Raw genomic sequence first — 26,516 nt, forward strand, 5'->3', positions numbered from 1 at the left:
GAGAATAATGGAGACAACAAAAGATTGCTTAGAAGAGGATATCACAATTATTAATGAAACAAAACATAATGAGTTTTATTTTAACATAATAAGACAAAGTAGGATATGGTCTATGGAGGAAACTATAGAAACTGGACTTAATCAGTTCATTTGCACAATAGCCTTTAACCCCAAATATGAATTTGAAGAAGGATATAGGCAAAAGAATATTTACCAATTTAACATATGTCTCTATAATCTTGCATCACAAATCCACCAATCAATAAAACACAATCTCTGGCAATTTTCCATCTTTATCAAAACTAGTCACAAGTAATAAATGAAAATTTCAAGTTGAAAACCCTCTCATCAAAAAAGAGATCACACAAAACTAATGGTCCTGGAAGAGTGAAAGAAGAAAGCTGTATTTCTTGCAGCAGATAGTATTAGTCTTAAGGATTATTTAGCCTCAGACATGTTTCAAAGGTAAATTGTTTTAAATTTGAAAAAAAAGAATAAAATTTGCAGATATGTCATATTGTTAAAAGAAATCTCTAGTTCCTTCTGAAGTTGAGTTTATGTACCCCTTCCTTATTAGTGACCACTTTCACACTTTGTATTTATTTTAGATAAATTATCTGCTAATCAGTTAATCATCTCTTCCTTCAACAAGGCTCAAAAGTTATGTCTCATCCTCTTCTGTCTCTCTCTTTCTCTCTCGCTTATTGTCAACCTATTGTCTAGATTATATCTTGTTAATATGTCATGTGCGTGTGTACATATATGCACATATGCACACACATGTATGTGCATATAGAAATATGCTCTTGTGTGTAGATATTGACATAAAACCTTCTTTTCTATGACATTGGTTTAGCATACTTTCAAGCCTGGACTCTTCCAGTAGATTAATGGATGATTTCTCTGGCTCAAGCCTCTACATATTCTGTATTTACTATTTGACTACCTATTTACTAAATACTACCTATTTACTCAGCTATCAAACTGATCTTTCTAATCTCAGATATGACTTTATTTGCCTTCTTATTCAATAAACTTTAGTGTCTCCATGTTACTCCTAGGATCAAGTATAAAACCCTCTGTTTAGTGTTCAAGGCCTTCATAAGCTGTCTTTCCCTTCCATCTTCCTTATTTTTCATTCCCCTCCATTTCTCTGTGATCCAGTGACACTCATATCTTTGCTATTCCTCCCAGAAAACACTCTGTCTCATGACACCATAACTTTTACTCTCTTGAAACTGTTGCATCCTCTAGTTTGAGGACAGAAACTGCTTTACTTTTGTAATTACATGCTCAGTGACTACATCATGTGTGGTGCTTAAGATATGTTTGCCAACTGACTCATTAGAACATAAAAAATGGCATTCTCTCAGAATAAGTTTATCAGGATGATCAAAATTGTTTACTTTTTTTCTCATGGTAAAATAAACATATGTATATCATATACTATATATATATATACTTTAAAAAGTATCTATTACTTATATTTTCAAGTGTTTCATAACCACTCATTTGTAGGAATTCAAATTAAATTAAATATTTGTGAAAAGATCTTATGAGAAGTCCTAATTTTGCATTTTTATATGATTAAATATAATTTTGAACTGAGAAATTATTGAGCAACTTAGTAACATAGTCAGAAGTTGTGAATTTGGGGAAATTGAAATTTGGAGGTCATTATATATGATATGGTCGACCCCATGAAAAAAGTTTCTTCCTATAGTTCAGCTCTGTGGGACATACATTTTAAATAATAGGAAAAAAAGACAAAGGGGGCTAACTGCATAAATTATGAATAGAATTCTCAAACCTTGGAGATGATTCGTTATTCTGAATGAAGAAAGAGGAAACAACAGAAGAAATTAGTGGATTATGGATATGAATATGCTCTCATCAGACATAGTGTAAGTGAATTTATTTTCTTTTTAAATTTTAAAATGGATTTTAAAGCATATTTGGTTTTAACATTATTTGGGCATTGTTCCTTACAACAAAACTTTTTTTTTAATTAAAAGATATGGAAAAATCAGTAAAATTAGTAAATTCATCAAAAATATTCCACATCAATATATTCCCACCTCCTCAAAAGAATCAAGTAGAAGTGCCTACTCATTTCTTTTTTAAGCTTTTTTTTTATAATTTCACAATAGTTTTTATTTTTAATGGTGATTGTTCTATTAACATTATTGTAGTTTTCCTATACATTGTTTCCTCATCTTCCTTACTTCCCTTATTGGGGAAAATGTTTGCTAAACAAGCCTTTCTAAAATCAAATGTGTGAAGTCATTAAATGAACTGTGAGGTATCAGTCACTGACCCCCTAATAAACTGTGGGAAACACAGCTCAAATAAGGATAGCCTATGGACACCTAGGAATGCCTTACAACCCTTATGGGTAAATGTAGCCTGCCCTCTTCCCTCCTCCAGAAAGCAGAACCAGTTCATACATGCTACATTATCATTATTGTTATCACCATTATTCTTATCATTTTATTCTTTTCCATATTTCAGATCACTCTAATCAACTATTTAGTGGTCTGAATTAGTGACCTAAAAATTATGCTTGCTAATTTTCAGTATGTTGCACCCAATCAAATATTCTAGAATAGTAATAAGGAAAATTATTCCATAGATGGAAAAAATGAACTATCTTCTGGGGAAATGAAGAGATCTAAAAAATATCAAATTCCTTTTATCAGCTAATGCTATTTTTAAATTTTTGGAATTTTAAAATTTATTGTAACCCAATCTATTGCAAAAATTTGTTATTAATAGGATTAAGCAAAATATACATGAAAAGAGTAAAAATAATACTAACTAAGATAGGCCCAAGCAAATTGAAAAAAATAATCCCCCCCAGCTACTGTCAGTTTCAGAGTGGCTATCCAATGGTTGCCTGCTATTGGTAAAGAGTCATTATAGTTCCATAATCCTCAGTGATTCTGGGAGGTACACGATTCCTTGGAAGCATAGGTGTCTTCAAAGGTATGAATTGGATGCAAAAATTTTGCTATACTTAATTCATTCATGAGTGACAGATCTTGAGAAGGGTAAGGAAGTGAAAATAAGAATTTTCCTGAACTCTGAGTGTATGATATAAATCCCCCTAGGGTATATGGGGGAACAATGAGCTGAACATGAACTTATCCTACATATATCCTAACATGCCCTATACTGGCAAAACACTATGGATATAAATTTATGTGTGCTATTGGGAATGTGAGGAAGAAAACACATTAAGGAAACAGGGTAATTCCATGATAGGGTTTTTTTTTTAATCTTAAATGGTAGAACTATAACTTCTAAATCTGAATATAGTCTAAATGCTTGAACAGATACGCCATTATGATTTGATCTTTGGGAAAAAAAGTTCATCAGCTCAGCTGGATAAATCTCTTGCATAAGGTAAAATAAATCACAATCTTTCTAGAATTCATACTATAATCTAACATTTCAATTTTGACAGATAACAGAGTCCTTCAGAAAACTCAGTTAACACAAAATGCAGCATAAATGCTATTTTCCTCTATTTCATTCACAGATTTCATTATCAAAATTAGAATTACCACTGATTCATATATCTTTTATTGTTTCTTAATATGATTTCCATTTTTTGTCTTTGAGTATCTGTTAGAATTCAATAGGGATAATTTAACCTCCCATCAAAAAGTTCTTATTCAATAATAACATAATTGACACCAACAATACAGAAAGCAAGGGTCAATTATTCTTTTGTCAGTCAAATAAGCATACTGACCAAATATAGTTTTATAATAATGTCATTAGAAAAGACAGTTCATTCTTACCCAACCATAATACTTTTGTCTTATTGGCTTGAGAATTTAATCTGTGTGTTCATCTGAAAACCAATTTACCAGTTGACTGGAACAAATTTTTAGAACAAGGCTTTTTGGACATAGTCAACTGATATTAATTTTTCAGATTAATTTTGAAAGATTTCTGAAATATATACTATTATTCTAAAAATGTTTCACCAAATAACAAAATTTCTGGGTTATAAAGGAACTCGAAAGGCAATATGATATAAACAATAAGTAAAAAAAAATCCTCTTTTCAACATCCTGAACTTGTGTGTAATTCAGTCTTTGATTAAAGACTTCACATCAGGACAAACTCAATACTTTCCTGAGTCAGCCAGTCCACAAACATGTATCAGTCACTTATCATATGCAGGTAAGTATTCTAAGCACAGGTAGATCACTCCACATTTCAACAGCTCTATTTGTTAGGAAATGCTTCTTTGTAACATCTAACTTCCAAATTACTGCTTCTCATTCTGTCCTTGGAGACAAAGCAGTGTGGTGTAGGGGAAAGGACTTGAAATCAATGTATGTTTCTTCAAATCTCAGTTTTTCCAGTTAAGTATTGGGTGACTTTAAGTATATCATTACTTTCCCACCTAAGATAAAGTGGTTGGACTAAAAGTCCTCCAAAGTGTGTTCTAACTCTAATCTATTATCTAGTTGAAGGGTAATATATTTCTCCCATATCACATCTCCATTTTAACTCAAGTCAAATATCAAGAAATGTTGCCCCTTTGATCTTCATATATACAGAAGATTCCAAAATTTTCTTATTACACCATTAGTTTCTGCCAAATAAGTAAAATATGGCATCAGGATCTTATTTCAAAAGACTTGTGATTTCATTGGTTGATTACCCCTCCATGCAGCAATGTGGATTGCAAGAATTAACAGATGCATTCAGAAGTTATTGTGACCAAAAATATTCGTAATCTCATGGACAACTTTCTAAAGATGACTATCCCTAATGTGGATTAATTTAAAAAACTAAGAATTGAAAATGGGATAAAACTAACATTTTTGATGAAAAAAAAACAGACAAATCTGAGCTGTTCCAATAGCAGAAGAAAATCATTATGTAATAATAGTCTCATGGCATCTCAAAAGATATATTTGTAGCATTTATTTTTCTCTAAAGGATTAATAAACATTTTCTCTAAACATACAATAATTTCATTTTTTGACATACTTGATGCCTTTTCTTTTCACAATACAATTATTCCCTTATAATTCCTTATATGAGAGTCTAGCAGTATATAACTTCATCTAATGGCATATGCCAAGTTCCACCCTACTAGTATCTAATGTCTACATCGAAAGGGAGAAATGGGGTGAAATTGATCATTATCGTTAAGCAAAATTTAGATTCCTTTTAATGTTTTAAAACATTATTTTATAATATACTGTATTTGTAATCTTACTTGTTCTGTTTACTTTTAACTTTATATGGTCATACAAATAGACTCATATTCCCATTTATTGCTTTTCTTTCATATAATATAGTACTATCCCATTATATTCACATATTACAAATTTGTTCAGATAGTTCCAGAACATATGCAGTTAATTAGCCTTTGGTTTTTTTTCTGCTAGAAAATAAAAATGCTACTATCAATATTTTGTTATAGGAGGTTTCCTCTCAATTTTTGACCTCCTTTGCAATAGGTATCAAATAGATCAATAGGTTTAAAAAAATGAATTTTAGTAAATTTTTTGCGTGATTTCAATGATCTTCCAAAACTGTTAGTCTACTGACTATACCAATGTTCTGTCAATCTACCTTTCTTTCAATATCCTTCCACCACTTTCTATTTCCATATTATGTCATCTTTGCCACTTTAAGGAATGTGAAATGAAATTTCAAGGTTGTTTTGATTTTATTTATCATAATTGATTAGAACAATATATGATTTCTGAGAATTTTATGTTCTTTTGTAAACTATTTATTTATAATTTTAAGCAGTTATAGCCTGGTGAAATAGTTCTTATTAGTATATTTAAGTTGATTCTCTATCATGGAAATCAGAATTTTAGCTGAGCTTTTTTATTTTTTTCCCCTTTCAAATGATTCTTTTCCTATTCTAGGTGTATTTTGTTCATAAATTTTTAAACTTTCATATAACAGATTTTTATTCTTTATGATTTTATTTTCTAACTATATGTGTGTGTATGTACATATATAAATTTAATCCTACACTAAAGTTCTATCACAATGGCTTATCATTCCATGGAGGTGGCTTTGTGTTGTGAAAGGCTATGGTAGTAGAAAAAAGCTCTGGCAACATCTATTAAGTTGAGAGGACCTGATGACAGATTTCATCTTTTTTTTTTTCCCTAAGAAGCAATCCAGATAGAAAGAGGCTCATCCCCAGCAGTTAAGTTGCATCTTGATTCAGGAAAGTAGCATAACATCTGACATATGGTTGATACTTAATAAATGGTTGTTGACTTGTTGATTTAGTTAAAAAAGGACAGAAAGATATAATCACAACTAATTTTTGAAATGCCTAAAAGTCATATGTAATGGAAATATATATTGCTATATGAACCATTAATACTTCATAGACTCCATTTCATAATTTTAATCCACCTTATAACTTTGATGTAACATTTAGTTTTTTGTGGAAACATACCAGTTGCTTGCTAACTCTCTATTCTTTGTCCTTCTTTAATTATCTGTCCAAAAAATGTTAATCTATTCTTTTTTGTTTCATCATAATTACATCATTGTTAAGAAGTTAAGAACATTGCTTATGCTGTACCAGGATATAGGCCCCACCATATGATCATAGGATTTAGACTGAGAAGGGAACTTAGAGATCATTTACTCCAAATTTCTACCATAAGGCTAGAATATTATGAATTCTAGATTATAATATAGGTAATATACTATGATAATTATAACTATTATTAAGAAAACCAAGTCAATACTTTAAAAATAAAAATTAATATTGATTAAAATAAACAGAAGCTACTCATTATAGTTATCAGGATATGAACAATTCCATTTATTCCTTTTCCCCTAAAACAATTGACTAATATGATGATACCAGGTGGGTAATAAGGAAGATAAATTTTTTTTTTAGTTTAGGTTTTTGCTTTTTTTTTTGGCAAGGCAATGAGGTTAAGTGGCTTGCCCAAGGCCACACAGCTAGGTATTATTAAGTATCTGAAGCCGCATTTGAACTCAGGTCCTCCTGACTCCAGGGCCGATGCTCTATCCATTGTGCCACCTAGCCACCCAGGAGGATGAATCTTAAAGCTATAATTGCATATATATAGAATCTCCTAATTTTAAAATATATATATGAAACTCACAACAATTAATAAAATGCATTGAAACCTATGCCATCCTCTTTCCCTGCTTACATATTCACAACTGTTTAAAATATGAATTAAAGACCACCTTCTCCATGGAGGCTTTCCTGACCCCTTCAAAAATGAATGAACTTGCTAGGTTTAGACTTCACTTAACATGATGATCTCTATGTGATCTATGTCTAATTTAATTTTTTGTCTCCCCCATTCTTAGTGAAATGCTCTGAATATAAATATATGTAGTCATATAATATACTAATAGCCATATTCTGAAACAGTGAATTGGATTAAATGATCTTCCAAGGTCTCATACCACTGATACCTGAAGAACTGAGGAAGGCCTCTATAAATATGACTTCAAAAATGCATTTTATTGTAATAAGTAAATCATTTAACATTTCTGTATCCCAATTTACTCATCTGAAAAACATAAAAGTTTGGTATAATGATGTGCCTCTGGTACATTTTAATTCTAAAATATTTCAATGGATAAAACTGGTAAAAGATAATGAATGAATGGTTAATTAATCTATACTCTTGAATTTTATAGAGGAAAAAAAAATTAAAATATATTCCAATACATAATGCCTACCTCTAAAATCTAAATTTAAAGGTGATGAAAGCTATTCATTTCTAGGGTATAGGAAATAGAAAAATAGGTAAATGTCACATTTAACATGTAATAGTCTGTTTTCCTATTGATACAATTTATATATCTACTAATGATATCATTACAAAAGGATATTCTTTCTACATCATGGTTATGTTCATAGTAACGGAATTTCATCTCAGAATGTTCATAGAAAATAACTATAAGTTAAGACTACTGTAAAAATAAAAAAAAACCCTAGGGTATTTATTTATCTTTTCATTTCTTTGTATTTTTCTAATTCTTGGTCATCTTTTGTCATAAAATCATTTAATCCATTTATAACATTCAATAAGTATATGGTCTTTGTCTTACTACAATTATTTATCACCAGGAAATGAAATATTTTCCAGGACCATAAAAGTTTTTAGTGCTTTGTGAGATTACAGATAACAAAATATAGCTCATTAAACTACAAATTTAGTGAGTTGTAGAGAGAAAGGTCAAAAACATCTTTATATCCACTGATTTTATATTTGACTTTATTTCAACATCAGTTAGAAATTGTGTGTGTGTGTTTGTGTGTGTATGTATCCAAAATTAACACTAATGCTTATGAAAGAAGGTAAAGGAAGAACAATCAAATATAGCATAAAAATCATTACTAAATTGGGGAATTGGCAATCCATTTTATATTTGTATCAGCTGCAAATACAAAAAAAAGATTTATCAAGGGAATAGATAGTCATATAACATAGTAATAGTTATATTCTGATGCAGGGGTTTGGATTAAATTATCTTTCGAGGTTTCTTACCATTGACACCTTCATGATATCAGAGGAATTTAGGATAGTCTCAAGGATGTTGAGTGTACCAACTATGATGAGCTAAGAGCATCTCACACATGTGATTCTTACAAAATGGACAAGCATGAATGGATTGCAAATTTTATCACTTGGAGAGAACTTGATAATTGATTAGATAAAATATCCTTTTGAATATTTGATTATGCCATAGTTTGGGCTCAGGGAAAAAAATGGAAAAATATTATTTTTAGAAAGTCTACTCATATTAAGCAAAATGTTCTTGTTTTTTAAATTCAGTTTTATTTACAGATATTGCTAAAAGAAAAAAAATTGAGTTATTGCCATTATGAACTATTGGACCTAAAATTATCTTGAAATAGATTGATAGCTGCCACTCTTTAAAGAAATTAATATAATACACATCATACCTTACATATAACAGGCACTCAGTATTATCATTGCAAAACAGAAAAATGGATTGAGATAAGACAATTTCAAAAGAAGACCTATGAGCATAAGTTTCAATAATACTAAATTTACTTCTTTCAAAATTTTCCTTTCAATATAAACCAAAAATTTACTGATCAAAAGAAAAGGAAACATTTTTATGAAAACTTCAGTCATTACAAACTATAGAAGAGCTTTATCTGACATTCTAGTTTCAATCCTTTATATGATTTTCCTAATATATTAAACTGAGGTATGAAAGTAGATAATGATGTGATGGGTACTACTAATGCATTTCTGATTCTACATTTAGTCAAAATTGGGTTTTTAGCAAAAAAAAAAAAACTACATGAAGAATCCTCAATGAAAACAGCAAAATTCTATATAGATTACTGGTAGACTTTTGTTTCTTCATCTACTTACCTTAATAACAGATGTCTCAACTCTTGATGGTGGACTCTGAACTTGTGCTGCGGCCGCCATATTAGCAATGGTGCTGAGGTGGTTCATCTGGCTCATTGCCATGGTGACAGATGCTGGAGGTAGGCTGACAGGAATTAGAGGGTGGGGCATCATCATAAAAGGAAGTTCCAGTCCTAAAAGAAAAAAAATGTATATCACATTATATGTGCCTCTATGTTTTGAAGAAAAAAAATTTAGTGCTCAAACTTATTTAAATGGTTGGTACCATAAAACACTGAAAAATGAAGTCTTCAGAAATTCTGCTGTAACAAAAGGATTCAGAAGGAAACATTTCTCCTCTATGTATGTAAGTCCCACTGAGGACAATAGGAGATATTCACACCTGGAGGAAAAAATAGGCCACTAAGACTGATTAAATTGTTGTCTAATCTGTTGCATCATGAACAGTTTTCTAAAGTATCTAATACCAAGTGTGATGTTGTATTTGTTATACTTGTGACTTTTAAGAATTTTAATTAAAATATCAATTACTCATTCTTAATCCATACTAGCCACATTGAATTATTTATATGCAGTAAGTCCTCTGCTTCTTATTTGCTATGTTGACTACACAACAATGACATACAATTTTATTTTTTGAAAACTATCAATGTTAATGCTAAAAGATGCCATCGTACCATTTGGCAGAAGGTGGTTCTGCTGAAGAGGGTTGAGAGGATGACTAACTGGAAGGTTATGCTGTCCAGGCAAGCTGGGGTGGTTAACAGAAGCCTGAGATCCTTGGGTTGGGGGAGACTGAAGTTTTTCCTTATCCCAAGAACCATCACTGCTGCCTGTGGGGAATGAATATAAATTATTCCAAATTTGCAACGACTAAGTTTGCAAGAAAGGTTACAAATTTAACCCTTTTGGAGACTGGAAAAATATTTGATTTCTTAGGGGTAATGAACTAAAACAAGGGAGATACAACTTCTGTTTTTTTTCAATTTCTCTGTCCAAATAAACATTCCACCTTTCCAGACAGGCAACTGCAATAATATAATTAGAAACAAGCTTAGTGGTAATTCTTCAGATGAGGGAATACTTTTTAAAAGTTGAAAAATTCTAGCAAAAACTCCAAATATATTTACTTTATTAATATTTTAACATCTTCACATTTGGAAATTACATGTTTCATTCTCCATTTATCTTGGAACATCTCAATGTTTAATATTTAAACCAAAAATTCAGCATATACCAATTATATATATATATATATATATTTATATATATATATATATATATATACAATATTTATTATTTTATTACTCTAAAACTGCTTTAGAATAAGTCAATTGAAAAAAAACTATCTGAGAAACCTAATCACCAACTGGTTAAATCTTTAATAGTAAATGGCATGTAGATTAAATTCAATAAAATTCAATTATGCCATAGCATTAGATTATGAAGAATCTTTTACTTCTAAGATAGTGTTGAAATGCATAGTAAACACCAACCTTTTATAATTAAAGTGTATAAACTAATTTTAAGAATTAATTTTGATTTTTTGTTAACTTCTCCAAATGTGAGGCATTACAGAAAAGATAGGTTTTTTTTTACTTTGGCAATGTAACAATAAATGATGATAGTAATGGAATAAAATTGATATCTTTGACCATAAAATATAAAATTTAGTTCATGTTATCATAAGGATTTTCAAAAATATGTTTGAGGAATATGTACAAGAACATATGATGATATTTGGGACTTAGCCATATCTGTCTTAAAAGTATTACTGCATACTATTTTGTTGAAAAATGCTTAAATGATTTTAGTTTTTACTACTGATACACATTAAACCTTTCTCAAACAAAGTTTCATTTCATAACACAAGTTGTTGAATTTAAGATTTACTCCTCTAAAGCATACAGGGAAATCCTTTTTCAACTAATATGCATCCTACTTCTTTTTGAAATCATATTTTCTTAAAAGACATAGAACAATAAAGTTGATGAAATTCCAATTTCAATCCTTTAGCTCTATTAAAAATCTCCTTGTAAAATCTGTACAACATAGTTTTTAATGAAGAATGCTTAGTTATTGCCATGAATTTTTCCATCTAGCTCATGAAGACAGTTAAAGCTCAATATAAATTCAAACTCATTAGCTCAATTCTGTCTGAATCCTAGTGCAAATTGTTCAGAAATAGGTAATGAAAACTCAATTCTGATTTCTCTAGCAATCAAAGAAAGCAATTTTATTAAACAATGAAAAGAATCAATTAAAACATCTTTACTATTTTACAAGAAGCCATGACAGCTTTTGTGAAAAGTTTATAGCTTAGTACTAAGATGATTCACTTGAAAGATATTTCCATAGCTTGATTCTGCCCTGTGATATGAAAGTACATTATCCCATATTCACTTAGTCCCACACTATATTCCATTATTAACATGATAAATTTTAAAGACTTACTCTAGGTTTCTTAATTTAGCAGTGGTTCATGGACTTTCCCCCATTCCTAAATTAAATAAGACTATCCTGATATTAGGGACATTTGGTTACAAAATTATATTATTTCCAAATAAAATATAGTCTCAGAAGGGGAGGGGGAATTGAGTGGGGTAGGAAGAGGGAAAATTGAATGGGATAAATTATCCCATATAAAATATACACATATTGGAGGGTTAGGGGAGGGGGAGAGGGGTTTCATGGGGATATTGGGGGAATGGGTAGACATAGGGGATAGAGAAGAGGAATAAGGGAAGTAGGTGGCAGGTAAAGCTAAAAGCTTACTCTAATCAAAATTGCCTCAAAGAGGGAACAACATACCTTCAAATGGATATAGAATCCTATCCTACCTAATAAGAAAGTACAAAGGGACATGAATAATTGAAGGGGGAGGGGGTAAGTGATAAAATGGGTATATGGAGAAAGGTGATGATCAGAAGTAAAACACTTGTGAGGAGAGACACATGGGGGAAAGAGAAAGGGTGGGATAAATAAGTAAAAATAGAAAGAAGGAAAATACATGGTTAGTTATCATAACTATAAATGTGAATGGGATGAATTCATCCATAAAACAGAAGCACATTGCAGAATAGATTAAAAACCAGAATTCTAAAATATGTTGTTTAGAGGAAACACATTGAAGCAGAAATGATCCACAGAGGGTAAAGGTAAAGGGCTGGAGCAGAACCTATTATGCTTTGGCTGGGGCAAGAAAGCACCTTTTACACAAATAAAATCAGGTCTAAACAACTGGAAATTATTACTTGATGATTAAGCCAAGTCACTATAATAAAAATAACAATTCTATCAAAATTAATCATCTTTCTATTCAGTGACATACCAATCAAACTATTAAAAATTGTTTTATAGAGCTAGAAAAAATAATAAAAGAATTCATCTGAAAGGAAGAAAAGTTCAAGGATAACAAGAAAATCAATGAAAAATTTAAAAAAGGTAAACTAGTCATACTAGATCTTAAACCATATTATTAAGCATTAATTATCAAAAACTTATTATTTGACAAAAATTTCTGGGAAAATTAAAAAATATTAACTAGATATAGGCCAATATTTTATATCATAACCAAAAATAGTCAAAATTGGAACATAATTTACACTTAAAGGGTAACAATAAACAAATTAAGAGAGCACAGAATAGGGCAGCTAAGTGATGCAGTGGATAGAGTACTGGCCCTGGTATCAGTAGGACCTGAGTTCAATTCTACTTAATAATTACCTAGCTGTGTGACCTTGGGCAAGTCACTTAACCCCACTGCTTTAAATAAATTTAAGAGAGCATAGAATAGTTTATCTGTCAGATTTATGGATAAGCAAAGAATTTAGGACCAAAGAAGATATAGGGAGCCTTTCAAAATGTGAAATAGATAATTTTGATTATATACAAGTAAGTTTTTGCACAATCAAAACTCAAGCAACCAAAATTTTATAAAAAATAAAAACAGAAAATTGAAGGGAGGAAATTTTACAATAAATATTTCTGATAAAGGCCTCATTTCTCCAATATGTAAATATATGAGTTAAATTTATAAAAATACATTGTTGATAGAAATGTGAACTGATCCAACCATTCTAGAGAATAATTTAAAATTATGTCCAATAGACAACAAAACTGTGTATACCATCTGATCCATGTATATGTCTACATTCCAAAGATATTCCAAAAAAAATAGCCCAATAAAGGATCTATTTGCAAAAATATCTATAGCAGCTCTTTTTTGTGGTGGCTAAGAATTAGAAATCAAAAGGATTTTATTAATTGGGGCTAAATGAGGTATGGTATATAATTTTCAATGGAATATTATTTTGTGCTACAAAATGACAAGCCAGTTGATTTCAGAAAAACCTGGAAAAATTTACATGGATTGATGCATCATGAAGAGAACAGAACCAGTAGAAGGTTGTACATTGTAAAAGCAATATTATTGGATGTGAGTGACTTAGCCATTCTCAGCCATACAATGATGCAAGACAATTCCAAAGGACTAATGATGAAGCATATTGCTTTTAGAGAAGGAACTGATATTGATTGAATACAGACCAAAGTATGCTATTTTTCACTCTTTCATTTTTTTGTCTTCTAATACAAAATGATTAATATGAAAATATTTTACATAATTGCACATATATAACCTATATTTGATTGCTTGCCACCTAAGGCAATGGGAAGAACAGGAAACATAGGGAAGGGTAGAATTTGGAACTCAAAAAATTATATAAAATGCTTAATTTTTTTTAAAAGTTACTGTGGAAAATGTCTAAAGTAATTGCAATTTAGTCATGGTGCACATGTGGCAAATTATAACATTAAAAAAGATACAACTGAATTTTCTAACTGTACAACTCAGTTTATTGTTTACTATTTATGAATATGATGTACAAAATTAGAGTTAAATTATGGATTAAGCAGATTTTGAAATACAAATTTGTTTGAAGTCATCTTTGACCCCCTCATTCTCTTTCCAATCACATACTAAATTAGTTACAGACCTCTTCGATCTTATCCCCTATAACACCTCTCTCATCTTACCTCTTTCCTATACTCACTGGGCCACCATCCTATTTCAAATCTTCTCAATAACTACACTAACTTCCTAGCTGGTCTTTCCTGCCTTAAGTATCTCTCCTCTTCAATCCATCTTTCCAGAGCTATCAAAGTTATATTACTTGGCACATATCTGATTATGTCATCATTAATCACCAGTATTTATTTCACCAATCTCTAGGATCAAGTACAAACTTCTTAGTCATTTTTACCCCTACACAATTTGTTTTCAACTTACTTTTCCAGACATAAATACATTACACCTTTTCATAACCTTTATAAATCCAAACTGGTCTTCCAGTGGATTCTCATATATTACATCACATCTCCCATCTCCCAACTTTACGTTCTCCTTTCCTTTAAAAAACAATTTGCATTTATTTTAATGCTTTTTGAATATTCTTATAAATGTATATCCTGTCACCCCCCCAAAAAAAGTATAAATTCTTTCAAGACAAGTCAACAGTGTTTCATTTCAGTTGAGTAAGTGCTGATTATATAGCTTAATTAATTCTTGTTTGACTAAATAGTTATCTTTCCAAATTGGCTTTTATTACAAGTATCTCTTTAGAAACCCTGTTTCTGGGGCAGCTAGGTGGCACAGTGGATAGAGAACCAGCCTTGGAGTCAGGAGTACCAGGGTTCAAATCCAGCCTCAGATGCTTAATAATTATCGAGCTGTGTGGCCTTGGGCAAGCCACTTAACCCCATTGCCTTGAAAAAAAAAAAACTAACCAAAAAAACCCTGCTCCCAATTTTGTATATTGCTAGTAGATTTGCTTTTAAAAAAAATAGGTAAATGGTCTCTTCAAATTTTATTTCTTTACTGAATTTATAAAGCAAAAATTTTCATATGCTCACAAAAACATAAAAAATTCTCTATGAAACTGTGAATCTCCATTTCACTATGCTCATTTCAATTTTAAAGAACATATTAAATGACAAATAATACTTTCAAATTTTCCTGCTCATCTGTAGTTCCTTCTGAACTTCCTTGCTTTCTCTTCTGCACATTTTAAACATGTTGCAATTTTTTTTTTGTTGGTATCACTATGGCTTTTCAGAAAAGGGGAAAAATGATTGTAACAAAAAAGCACAATCAAGCAAAATGACTTTACATAATGGTCATGATAAAAAAAATTCATTTCAACATCATTTAAGTACATGCTCCATCATACGTTCTCTATTGACATAGTGGGTCATTGGTTCCAAAGTTCTTTTTCATTACAATGCTTTTGTCCTTGAATAAATTGTTTTTATGTTTCCACATCAGTCAGTTCATATCACCTTGAATTTTATGAAGTTATGTCTTTCATATTTAAAGGAGTTCTTTTTTGTAGTGGCAAAGAATTGGAAAATGAGGGGATGCCCATCAATTGGGGAATGGCTGAACAAATTATGGTATACAAATGTGATAGAGTATTAATGTTCTGTAAGAAATTGTGAATTGACCTACTTCAGAAAAGTCTGGAAAGACTTGCCTACAATGATTCTGAGTGGAACCAGGAGAATATTGTACATAATAACAACAATACTGAGTAATCATCAACAATGAAGAACTTAGCTCCTCTCAGTAGTTCAGTGATCAAGGACAATTCTCAAAGTCTTGAGATGGAAAATACCATCCATATCCAGGGGAAAAACCTATGGAGACTGAATGAAGATCAAAGCACATGATTTTCACTTTTTAAAACTTGCTTATATTAGTTTTCTTTTACTCATTTTTTTTTGCCCTTTGGTTCTGATTCTTCTTTCACATATGACTAATAGGGAAGTATGTTAAACATGATCATACATGTATAATTTTTATGAGATTATCAGCTGTCATGGGGAAGAGAGAAAAGGAAAGGAAGCAGAAAATTTAGAACTGAAAAACTTACAAAAAGATGAATATTAAAAATTTTCTTTTAAAAGTAATTCAAAAAAATGAAATATATTATTCAAAAAAATCAGAAAAAAAGAAATTCTCCGTGTTCATTTTTTTTTTAGATTTTTCAAGCCAATGGGGATAAGTGGCTTGCCCAAAGCCACACAGCTAGGTAATTAATTATTATAAGTGTCTGAGGTCAGATTTGAACCCAGGTACTCCTGACTCCAAGGCCGGTGCTCTATCACTGAGCCACCTAGACACCCCTGTGATCATTTTTTACATTCAATAACATTCGATTATATTCATTTCCCAAGATTTATTCAGACATTTCTAATTATTGAAGCAATCTAAGGAATATTTTTTTAATTTTCCTTCTTTCTTTTCTGTTCAAGAAGTTTGTTTTCTTTCCTCATACAATCTTCCCTATTTATACCTGTAAACTTATTTAGCTCGACACACTTCTATACCAATTATTACATGTGTTTGTGCTCAACTTTTTTTTGTCTTTTTCATAAAAGAGTGAAGTCTTTGTGATACTCACTCCCCCTACCCCTTTATCTGTATTTGGTTTTTGTCCTTTCTATTCCCTCCCCCATTGAAAAACTCCCAGGATGCATCAATCCACCCCATGATATTTACTTAAAAATAAATATTTCAATACCTTTTGAAGATATTAAGTTTCTATTATTAGAATGTTAGCACTGCATCATCATACAGTTTCTTTCAATTGCTCAAATAAATTTATTTTTCAAGTTTTGTCTAGACTTTTCCCCACAACCCCTGCCCCGAATATCAAAGTTCCTACTTAGCTCTAATATTTTTCTCAGATTCCAATAAAGGTGCATTATCTCAGTTTTGGGGAAATATTATTCTTCACAAGACTACATTTTTAAAATTTTAGATTCCGAATTTTCTCTTGTTTTTTAAGCAGATTTAAGGTCTTGTTTAATCCAAATGGTAGTTCCTTGGTACTGGTAACTAATTGTTTCTAGATCTTTACAAATATTTTTCATTTAAGATATAAAAAGTGGATTTAAACCTTTTTTTAAATTTAGACTTCAATTCTTTTTTAAACTTCAATAACTGCACTTATTGAGGAGATATGAAAGATGATTGTGGCCCAGTAATTGGAGGAAAGAGGTAAGATGAGACAGGTGTTATAGGAATAAAAATGTTAAAGGAAAATGTTATAGGGAAAGAATGTATTTAGATGCAAAACGTCAGATGCTTGTAATATATATATATATATATATGTATGTACATATATATATTTATTTATAATTTTTATTAAAAGCTATTAGGACTAATACCTACAGCAGGGAAATACAATGAGCACCTTTGTTAATTAAGATTCTGCTTACCCTTTGCCAACTCTAATAATTAGTTATTTGAATTAATCTCTTTTTAAATTAGAATCATAAGTGCCAATAAGAAAATAAAAAATTAACTATCCCATAAATATATTAAAATTTCACACTCTTCTATTTCAATATCCAATAAATATTTCTTTTTCACAGAATCCATAAATTTAGCACTAAAAGATAACTTGTAAGTCATGTAGTACAAATCTCTAATTGTTTAGAACTAAGAAGAATTAAGAGAAGAAAAAGAACGTGCCCATGATGATACAGTAAGTAATATGGCTAGTATTTGAACTTAAATTCTGACAACATTTTCAATGAAGAATAAAAATATTCTTAACATATGAAAATGATACAGTTCTCTTTGGGAGTCTTACTAGATTTACATGTCTATATCACTTAACCATCAAAGAAGATATGATAAGTGGTGGGTCATTTCTCAGGATCAAGCTATTTTTATCTCTCTTCACAAGTAATTTCCCATTATACCAGACCACTAGATGCACCTTCTCTATGGGTAAGTTTAAGAGTATGCTCTAGAAGAAGCAGTAGATTTTCAGGGCAAGCAAGAGGTAGAATGAAAGAGTTTTAATTCAATTGATTCTAACAGTGATCATTATTTAGGAGTGAAGTTAACAATTGATTGCTATAATTAGCCATTTTTCAAAATCAAAAACTTCTAGTATTTCCTCACCCACACGAAAATTTTTGAACTGACTTAGGTGAGTCAAAAGCTACATGATATAGTTTTGTGTATATTTGTTCTTCAGCTAGAACTGAGCAAGAAGATCTTAAAATTTTGTTTCTCTGAAATTCTGGTCCTAGAATCACTAAATGTCTATTGGTTATTCCAAACTGAATGTCCCTTAGGTAATTCAACCTCAACATTTCCAAAACTAATTATTATTTTCTTTCTTAACTTTTAAGTCAATAAAAATTTGTGTCAAAATTCATTCTGAGTTCAGAACTTCTCTGCAGGATGAATCCTCTAGAATCATGGCTGGAAATTACATCCCTCCCCATTCCCACTATTTTCTATCTAAATTTTTTATTACTGTCAAGGACTTCACCATCTTTCCAGTCCCTCAGATTCTCAACCTCATTGTCATCCTTGACTCTTCTTTTGCTAAAATCTCTATCCATTTGATTATCAAATAATGTCATCTTTTTTTTCTCTCTGAATATTTTACACACATTCCTATTTCTTCAGTCACACAGTCTTTTCTTTAGTATAAGTCCTTCTCTTTTATGCCTTCTATTTTTTTTCTGCTCAAATCTCTCCCTTCATTCTCAAGTGAGCTGCAAGAGTGACTATGTGTGTGTGTGACTATAACACCCTGCTCACTACTCAATAAAAACCTGTGGCACCCCATTTCCTATAAAATCAAATTTAAAGCTATTTGTTTTGCATTTAAAAAATCTTCAAAAGTTGGATACTTTCTCCCTTTCCAGTCTTCTGACATTCTACATTACACTGTAAGCTAGTTATTGTAACTCACTTAATGTTCCTCAAAAATTTCAACTCCCATTCCTGTGTTCTCACACTCATTGTTCCTCATGCCTGAATATCCTTCTTTTTCAGTGTCTGAATCTTAGAATCTTTGTCTCCTTTTAAGACTCAGATCAAATATTACTTCCTCTAAGAGGTGCTTTCCAGACCCAGCTGCTAGCTAGTGCCATTTCTCTAAAGCTATGAGCTATCAATCCTGTATTTACTATTACTTGTATATGTGGTACATTTCCTCCTTCAATTGACATGTAAGCTCCCTGAAGGTAGGAGTATTCTGTCCCCCCACCCCATTTAATTCCCCAAAGCTCTGCATAAAACCTGGTATATAGTATGTGATAAACAAATTATTGTTAATTGAATGATTGATTTCTCCCAATACTGAAGGTATTAAGAAGTTAAGCAATATTAACATCTGGATATAATTCAAATATCAGCTACTAAATTTTTCATACAAATGAACCTTATTTATAATTATCATTTGTGTTTGTAATATCTTCTAATTCACTATTAAGATAGACACATATTAGAAACAGCAATATAGTTTTATTGCTGATATGTTTCTAGAATAAAGATTAAATAGTAGAAAATCAATAGTACAATTGAAATTTCAGATTTAGTTTTTATGATCCAAAAAATATTCAGGTATGGAAACTGGTTATACATATTTAAAATTCTATGTTATTAAAATTCTGTATAAATTCTACCTATTTGCTATTTAGTTCCGACTAGAGATGTCTTGTTCAATATTATACAATAAAAGCACACGGAGATGTGACTATCCCTTACAACTGAAGTGCAATGTAAGCATTTGCTCTGATTTTCCCCAAAGCTGACTCTAAGAAAGAGGCAAAGCCCAAAGGACTTACTTTGTCCCACTAGTATTTAAAGAGTGACACTGATAGAATCAGACAGGGAATCTGGCATCATCTGTCAAGATTACTTGACATGAAAATGACTGTGTTAGCTGGTATTTACTCCATAAGACTGTAGGATACTTATGAAGCATGTCACCTCTCCCCCACCCCCCAGTCCACATCAAAACAAGATAAACCGTAAGACTTCTAAGAAAACACCATGAAGAGCCTTATTTCTATTTCTCAATTAGAATAATTTTTACAAGCAAGTCAGTAACTTTTCTTTTGTTAATATTAATCCTGAGCTAACAAATATAAAGTGCAAGATTTTTAAAAACAATTTATATGAACAAAAGAATGAATTCTTCAAAAACTATTCCCCATTTTCTCCCTAAAAATGTTAATACTCTTATTTTTCACCAATGTTGTTTTAGAAGGGCAGGTTTTTTTCTGTTTCTACCAGTTGATAATCTGCCTTTAAAACAAATATCATTGGGTGCTCTAGTTCAACTTCATATTTTCCTCTAAATAGAGAAACCAGATTTTTAGGGCTACAATCAAAACTGTTCCAGTTTAAGCACAACACATCAGAAAAGAAAACACCAGAAGTGCATCCCTGCATTTAAAGGCCTCTATCTAATTGATATTGCACAGGAATTACTGAGGTTCCTTTCCAAACTCTCAGATTTTAGAGTTTTGTACTCTCTATGTACTGCTTGATCTGGAAAGTCTTGGAGAAAGCAGTCATGTCTTTCTTGGTTAATTCCCCTGATTCCTCTTCATTCTCTCCTCATTTTAGTAAGCAGACTATGTGAGTAGTGAAGGAAGCATTGGAGAGGAATTAGGCACTCTGGAATCTCTGCTTTGGTTCCTGCCACTAAGAAGCTTTGTGACCTAGAGGAAAGTTCATTTCAACCTCTTTTAGTATCAATTTTCTCATCTAACTGAGAACAGAGGGTTTTGTGTAAGGATCTTGGTGGAGAATATTAAGAAAACAAACGTCAAATATTACTTTGCGTGTGTCCTCTATCACAGAGTGATTCTCAACCCACTAAGAATAAAGCACTTATCCAAAAGAAATTGAAGCTCCTAGACAAGTAATAGCAGTACAAGAATAGCAGGATGGATTATCTAAGTTCTAGTCCCTAGGTCTTGCCAAAATGAAATTTCAAAAAATTCAGGGGTTATAGTACTTTGCGAAGCAAGCTTTGAGGAATTACAAAGAACACTGAGTAAAGAACAGTGATGCTGGAAGAAAAGTTATTCCATTTTTTTTCACAGAATAGAAGGAAAAAAAATCTATCTATCTATCTATCTATCTATCTATCTATCTATCTATCTATCTATCTATCTCTATCTACCTACCTACACACACACACACATCCCCCAAACAATTGTTTGTGTAATATTAAGGCAGAATTTTGAACAGATACAGATTAACTTAGAAAAGAAAGTCTGGATCCCTGCAATAGATAGTCATTTCCAAGAAATTAGAATTTCTTAAAATTAGAATAAAATTAGAATAGAAAAGAATTAGAATTAGAATAGAAATAGAGGGGCAGCTAGCTGGCTCAGTGGATAGAGCACTGGCTCTGGAGTCAGGAGTGCCTGAGTTCAAATCCAGCCTCAAACACTTAATAATTACCTAGCTGTGTGGCCTTGGGCAAGCCACTTAACCGCATTGCCTTGCAAAAAAAAAAAACTAAAAAAAAGAATAGAATGAGAATAGAAACCAAATAGAATAGAATTAGAATATAAAAATAAATAATAGAATATAAATATACATTTCTATTAAATAAACTCATTTCATTTTTCATAGGTTTGAGTTTTCTGTGAGATACCTCCTACAATGTTTTATCATTTTATGGATGGCCTTGGATTTTTCACGTTGATAGTTTCTACCAGAATGAAATGACTTTTAGCAAATTCCAAATACTGGATCATATTAAACTGTCATTTAAAAGGTAGCTTAAAATTCAAAGAAGTTCATCACCAGGGGATTGACCACCAGATGATTATTTTGTTATTGTTTAAACTAATTAATGAAGAATAAGTCTACGAGAAAAAACATTTTTGATCTGAAGACCTCTAAGGAGGATTCTAATGAAATTACAAATACTTGAAGCTTTGAATTGAGGTTCATACTATTGAAGTTTTTCCTGCAAGACATTTGGCCAACATTTCTTATAATATTCTAGTGAGCAGTATAAAAAATATAACCTAGATATTATTAAAGTTATGCGGAACTATATAACGAATTGGGTCACAAAGTTATATAATAACTGCAGTAATGAAATGGATGAATAGTGGCTTAATATGAATTTCGATAAAATCACATTTGATTCTGTTCTTTTAGTTAGTTTGTGAGGATTAGTTGACAGATATGCTAGAATTAAGAATTTATAATGTATCAGTATACTGGCATGATGGTTTTAAATCATTAGGATATCTAATATGAACAAACATCAAGTTTTCCCTTTTAGTTAAAAAAAGCATTGAAATGTACACTGTGGAAAAGAATTGAATTGAAGAAAAATGCATATAAAAAAAGACACAAACTTAAAATGAAGTACCAGTTTAACACTTCTAGAAAACTAAGAGCCCCAATAAATTCAGCACTGGTGAGACTCAACTAAAGTTATATGTTAACACTTTAAGATTATTTTGTAACAATATGAAAGACAGCTTATGGAAAGAATAAGAGCAGAAACTGCAGATAGAAGCTTATTGAAATAGTCCAGGTGGAAAATAAACAAGGGTAGGGCTGGCTAGGTGGCGTAGTGGATAAAGCACCAGCCTTGGAGTCAGGAGTACCTGGGTTCAAATCCGGTCTCAGACACTTAATAATTACCTAGCTGTGTGGCCTTGTGCAAGCCACTTAACCCCATTTGCCTTGCTAAAAAAAATTAAAAAAAAATAAACAAGGGTACAAACTATGAGGGTAGCAATAGAAAATAGTATAGAAAATAGTATAGACAAAAATTGACAATGAACATGAACTGACAATTGACTGAATATTAAGAGTGAAAAATAGTGAAGAGTCAATATTTTCAATGTTTGGAGCTTGAGATACTGGGATCTGATATTGTAACTTTGCCATAAATGTATTATTAAATCATATAAAATTTTGTTTCAATTAATTTAAGTCATTATAGTATAGTACATAAAAGATAGCAGATAAGTTTTTCTCCTTGTGGTCTCTTTCCCATATATAAAATTACACTAAAACACCTGAAATCTATCATTAGTCTCATTGTCATACCTAAAAATTAAATTCTTCTCTTTTAAAAACATATTTTCATCCAAAACTGAATATAGATATTATTTATTTTGGTATATATCACCCTAAAAACTGAATTCTCAGGAGGAATAAAACTAAATAGATGAAATAATAGTTATAAAATCAAAAGTTACTATACAATATCTGTGTCTATTTACTATATTTTAATGTATTTCAAATTTCATAGCATGTAGAGAGCTGATTTTGGAGTCAGGAAAACTTGATTTAACTTATACCAATAGCTGCAAATCAGGGAAAATTATTTAATCTCTCAGAGCCCCAAGAAACTCTTTAAGACTATAAATTGCAGAGTAGGTGCTGCCCTACTTTGGTAGAGGGGAATTTTCTTCCTAGGAGTCCTATAGCAATGATATCATACAATTTATTCCCTCTATACCACTAACAAATATACAGGATATTCCAGAAAATGCACTACGTAAACCATCAATGGGGGGGGGGGGGGGAGTTATTATTCAAGCTCAATAATAAGAAAAGGTTAACATTTTGCCTTTAGTAGATTTTATTAATTACACACATATACATCTTCATAGACAAGTATGTATGTATTTCTAAGTTGAAACATCAGTAGCTTTATATTAGAAGACCTGGTAATGGATAGTGGATTGTAGGCAAATCACTTAACTTATCTTAGTCCATTTTCTCATCTACACAACAGGCATAAAAACATAGTAATTAGTTCTCTAGGTTTTATGTGGAAAGTAGTTTGTGAAGCTTGCAATGCAATATAAATGTATAATTGTTGTTGTTGTTATAACACTAAAATCCCATGGAAGCTAAATTTGGCACTTCACCCAATTTATTTTGGGTCAAGTGTTTTTTTTAGATAAGGTGGAACCATCTTTTACTAACCCAAACAAAAATGAGGGGATCTATGTCTGAAAATGTCAGAGCTATGAACCACCTCACCAACTCTATATTCTTAAACTCCATCACTCCTCCAATCATCTACTCTATATGTTGATTTCAAAAAAACTAATACTAGCCATTTGGTCTCCAGCATGCCAAGATAATGCCTAGGATTTTACTTTCCACTGAGGAAAGAATAGTTTCTTATCTAGGTCAAGAATAATGAGTAAGAAGAGGGCAGAACTGTGCATATAATGATCTATTCAAAGGCAAAACTAAAACTTATTCATTTAATACTATAGTGTTATTGTTATCATTTTGAGTTTTAATGGGAAAAAGTTCCCAATGCACATTGAGTACCTAGTAGATGCTTAAACATTGTGTAGAGCAGTGAAAATAATAAAATGTTCCTGGGCTAAATATTTTGCTTAGAGTTGAACAAAGTTAATTAATAGTCTCTGTTCCTTGGGAGTCTTTTATTTAAATCAGAAATCACTAACATAGTCAGACATAAAGGAAATAGAGACAACTAAACAACGGCTGAAAGAGTACTATTTGTCTAACAGGTAATACTATAATTAATCATGATATAAAGTAATTGCGGAGTCCCTTTAAAAATACCATAGAGGAATCTGGCTTTAAATCCAAAGTGACCACATTACATAGGCATGAATAAACTCAGTCTTTTTAAAAAGAATATTATAGTTCTATTATATTTTTAGTATTGGATTAGTTTCACACTGCAAGCTTACTGAAAGCTATTGTTCGTATAAAACCAAAATATTTCTTTCTATAGCTCCCAGTCATATTTAGCTAACACAACTATTTCAAAGAATTCATAAGCAAGCCTTTCCAGAGTGGTTTTTTTAGGGTCATAATGACCTCTGTTATTTTTACTTTGGGGAACATATAAACACACTGAAAGATCATTAGGGACATGAGTATGTTGGAGATGAATAATGGAGATACTGCATAAATATAGTAGGTGGAGAAAGGTCTGAAGTTTTTATGCATACCTAATAATTAGTTCTTCGGAAGACAGAGCATTCATGGCAAATGAACATCATGCTCAAAAGCAGGATGGGCATGATTCAGAAGGGATGCAGAGATTATAAAAGTTCACTTCCCACCATGATGCCTCATGATATTTCAAAATATGTTTGTCCTTTCTAATATTGGATTTACTTTGATACTTTGAAGGATCTCTAATTCCACTAAGGTGGATCTTCCTTCCATCAATAGAAATTGCATTGCCTACTCAATTCCTTGGTCTTTACTCATTTTTAAAATTGTTTACTGCTCCCTGAAGAATAGCACAGGTCTCCATATTGAAGCTTTAAATGAATTTTAGAACTCACATTTTGGGAGCAGCCTTCAGTCCATTAACGCCTTTCCCTCTTATTGGCTGGCTCCTCCCAGAAAAATCCCTTTTGTGGAGGATCCTTCAAGTCTGCCTCTCTCCTTGCCCTCCAATTTCAGATTTTCTTTTGTTGTCCCTTTTCAACCTTTCTCCGTCTCCTTTTCAGTTTTGAAAGCTTTGAAAGCTCCTTCCAGTCACTATCTATCCATCTTTCTTTCAACTTGTATTTGTATTTTCCACCTGCCTGGTTCTGTTTGGTTTCTGTTTGATTGGCAAAGGTTCTTTTTTTCTCTTTCTTGTACTTTTAATACAATTTGTATTTTTTAAATATTATGACCTGAATGTTTTTAAGTGAAATTAGTATCAAGTCTTGGATTATGTGATTTGGGGGTTGTAGTTTAGAAGACAAATGAAAAATTTCCCAAAATATATGCTAGACCTTTTTGTCCCAAGAGTCTACTCATGGTATCAAAATCCCTGATTTTTGCATTGTTGCCTTTTAAGACTTCTTTGATAAAACATTGCCTTTTATAGCCTTTCTACTACTAGTGTGGGTTCCTTTTTTATTCTTTTAAACAATGTCTGAGTACCTTCTTCCTTTTTTGAAAAACTTCTCTTCAAACCACTGAAACCAATTAATTTACCACATTACCTCAAAATATTGGAAATTTTCATTTAACTATTTTTTGTGTCTATTTGGTTGTTTGCTGCAAGGGCTAAAAGGACTTTTGGGTGCTGAACAAAAAAAAGCAGCCATGATGAAATTCAGAATAATATAATTATTCAGGGGCATTGAATATTTTCCTTATTTATTTGAATATTTCTTAATAAAGTAATATTTGTATTTATGAGCATATGTGTATAATGCTCTAAAGGTTTAATAGCACAATCTACCATGAATCTAATTTTCAATACATGGATTGACTAAATAAATAATTTCTCTAAGCCAAAAAGT

At 31.2% G+C, this 26,516-nt stretch overlaps 1 protein-coding gene across 1 annotated transcript in view; it reads right to left on the reverse strand.

Annotated features, from left to right (window-relative positions):
* DACH1 (dachshund family transcription factor 1) overlaps positions 1–26,516 on the reverse strand; it is a 487,947-nt gene that overhangs the window by 147,025 nt on the left and 314,406 nt on the right. Inside the window, 2 exon segments of the mRNA XM_074191795.1 lie at positions 9,408–9,580; positions 10,085–10,240. Of these exon segments, the coding sequence (XP_074047896.1) occupies positions 9,408–9,580; positions 10,085–10,240 (329 nt within the window).

The sequence above is a fragment of the Macrotis lagotis genome, chromosome 6 (genome assembly GCF_037893015.1).
Source record: "Macrotis lagotis isolate mMagLag1 chromosome 6, bilby.v1.9.chrom.fasta, whole genome shotgun sequence".
Lineage (NCBI taxonomy): Eukaryota > Metazoa > Chordata > Mammalia > Peramelemorphia > Peramelidae > Macrotis > Macrotis lagotis.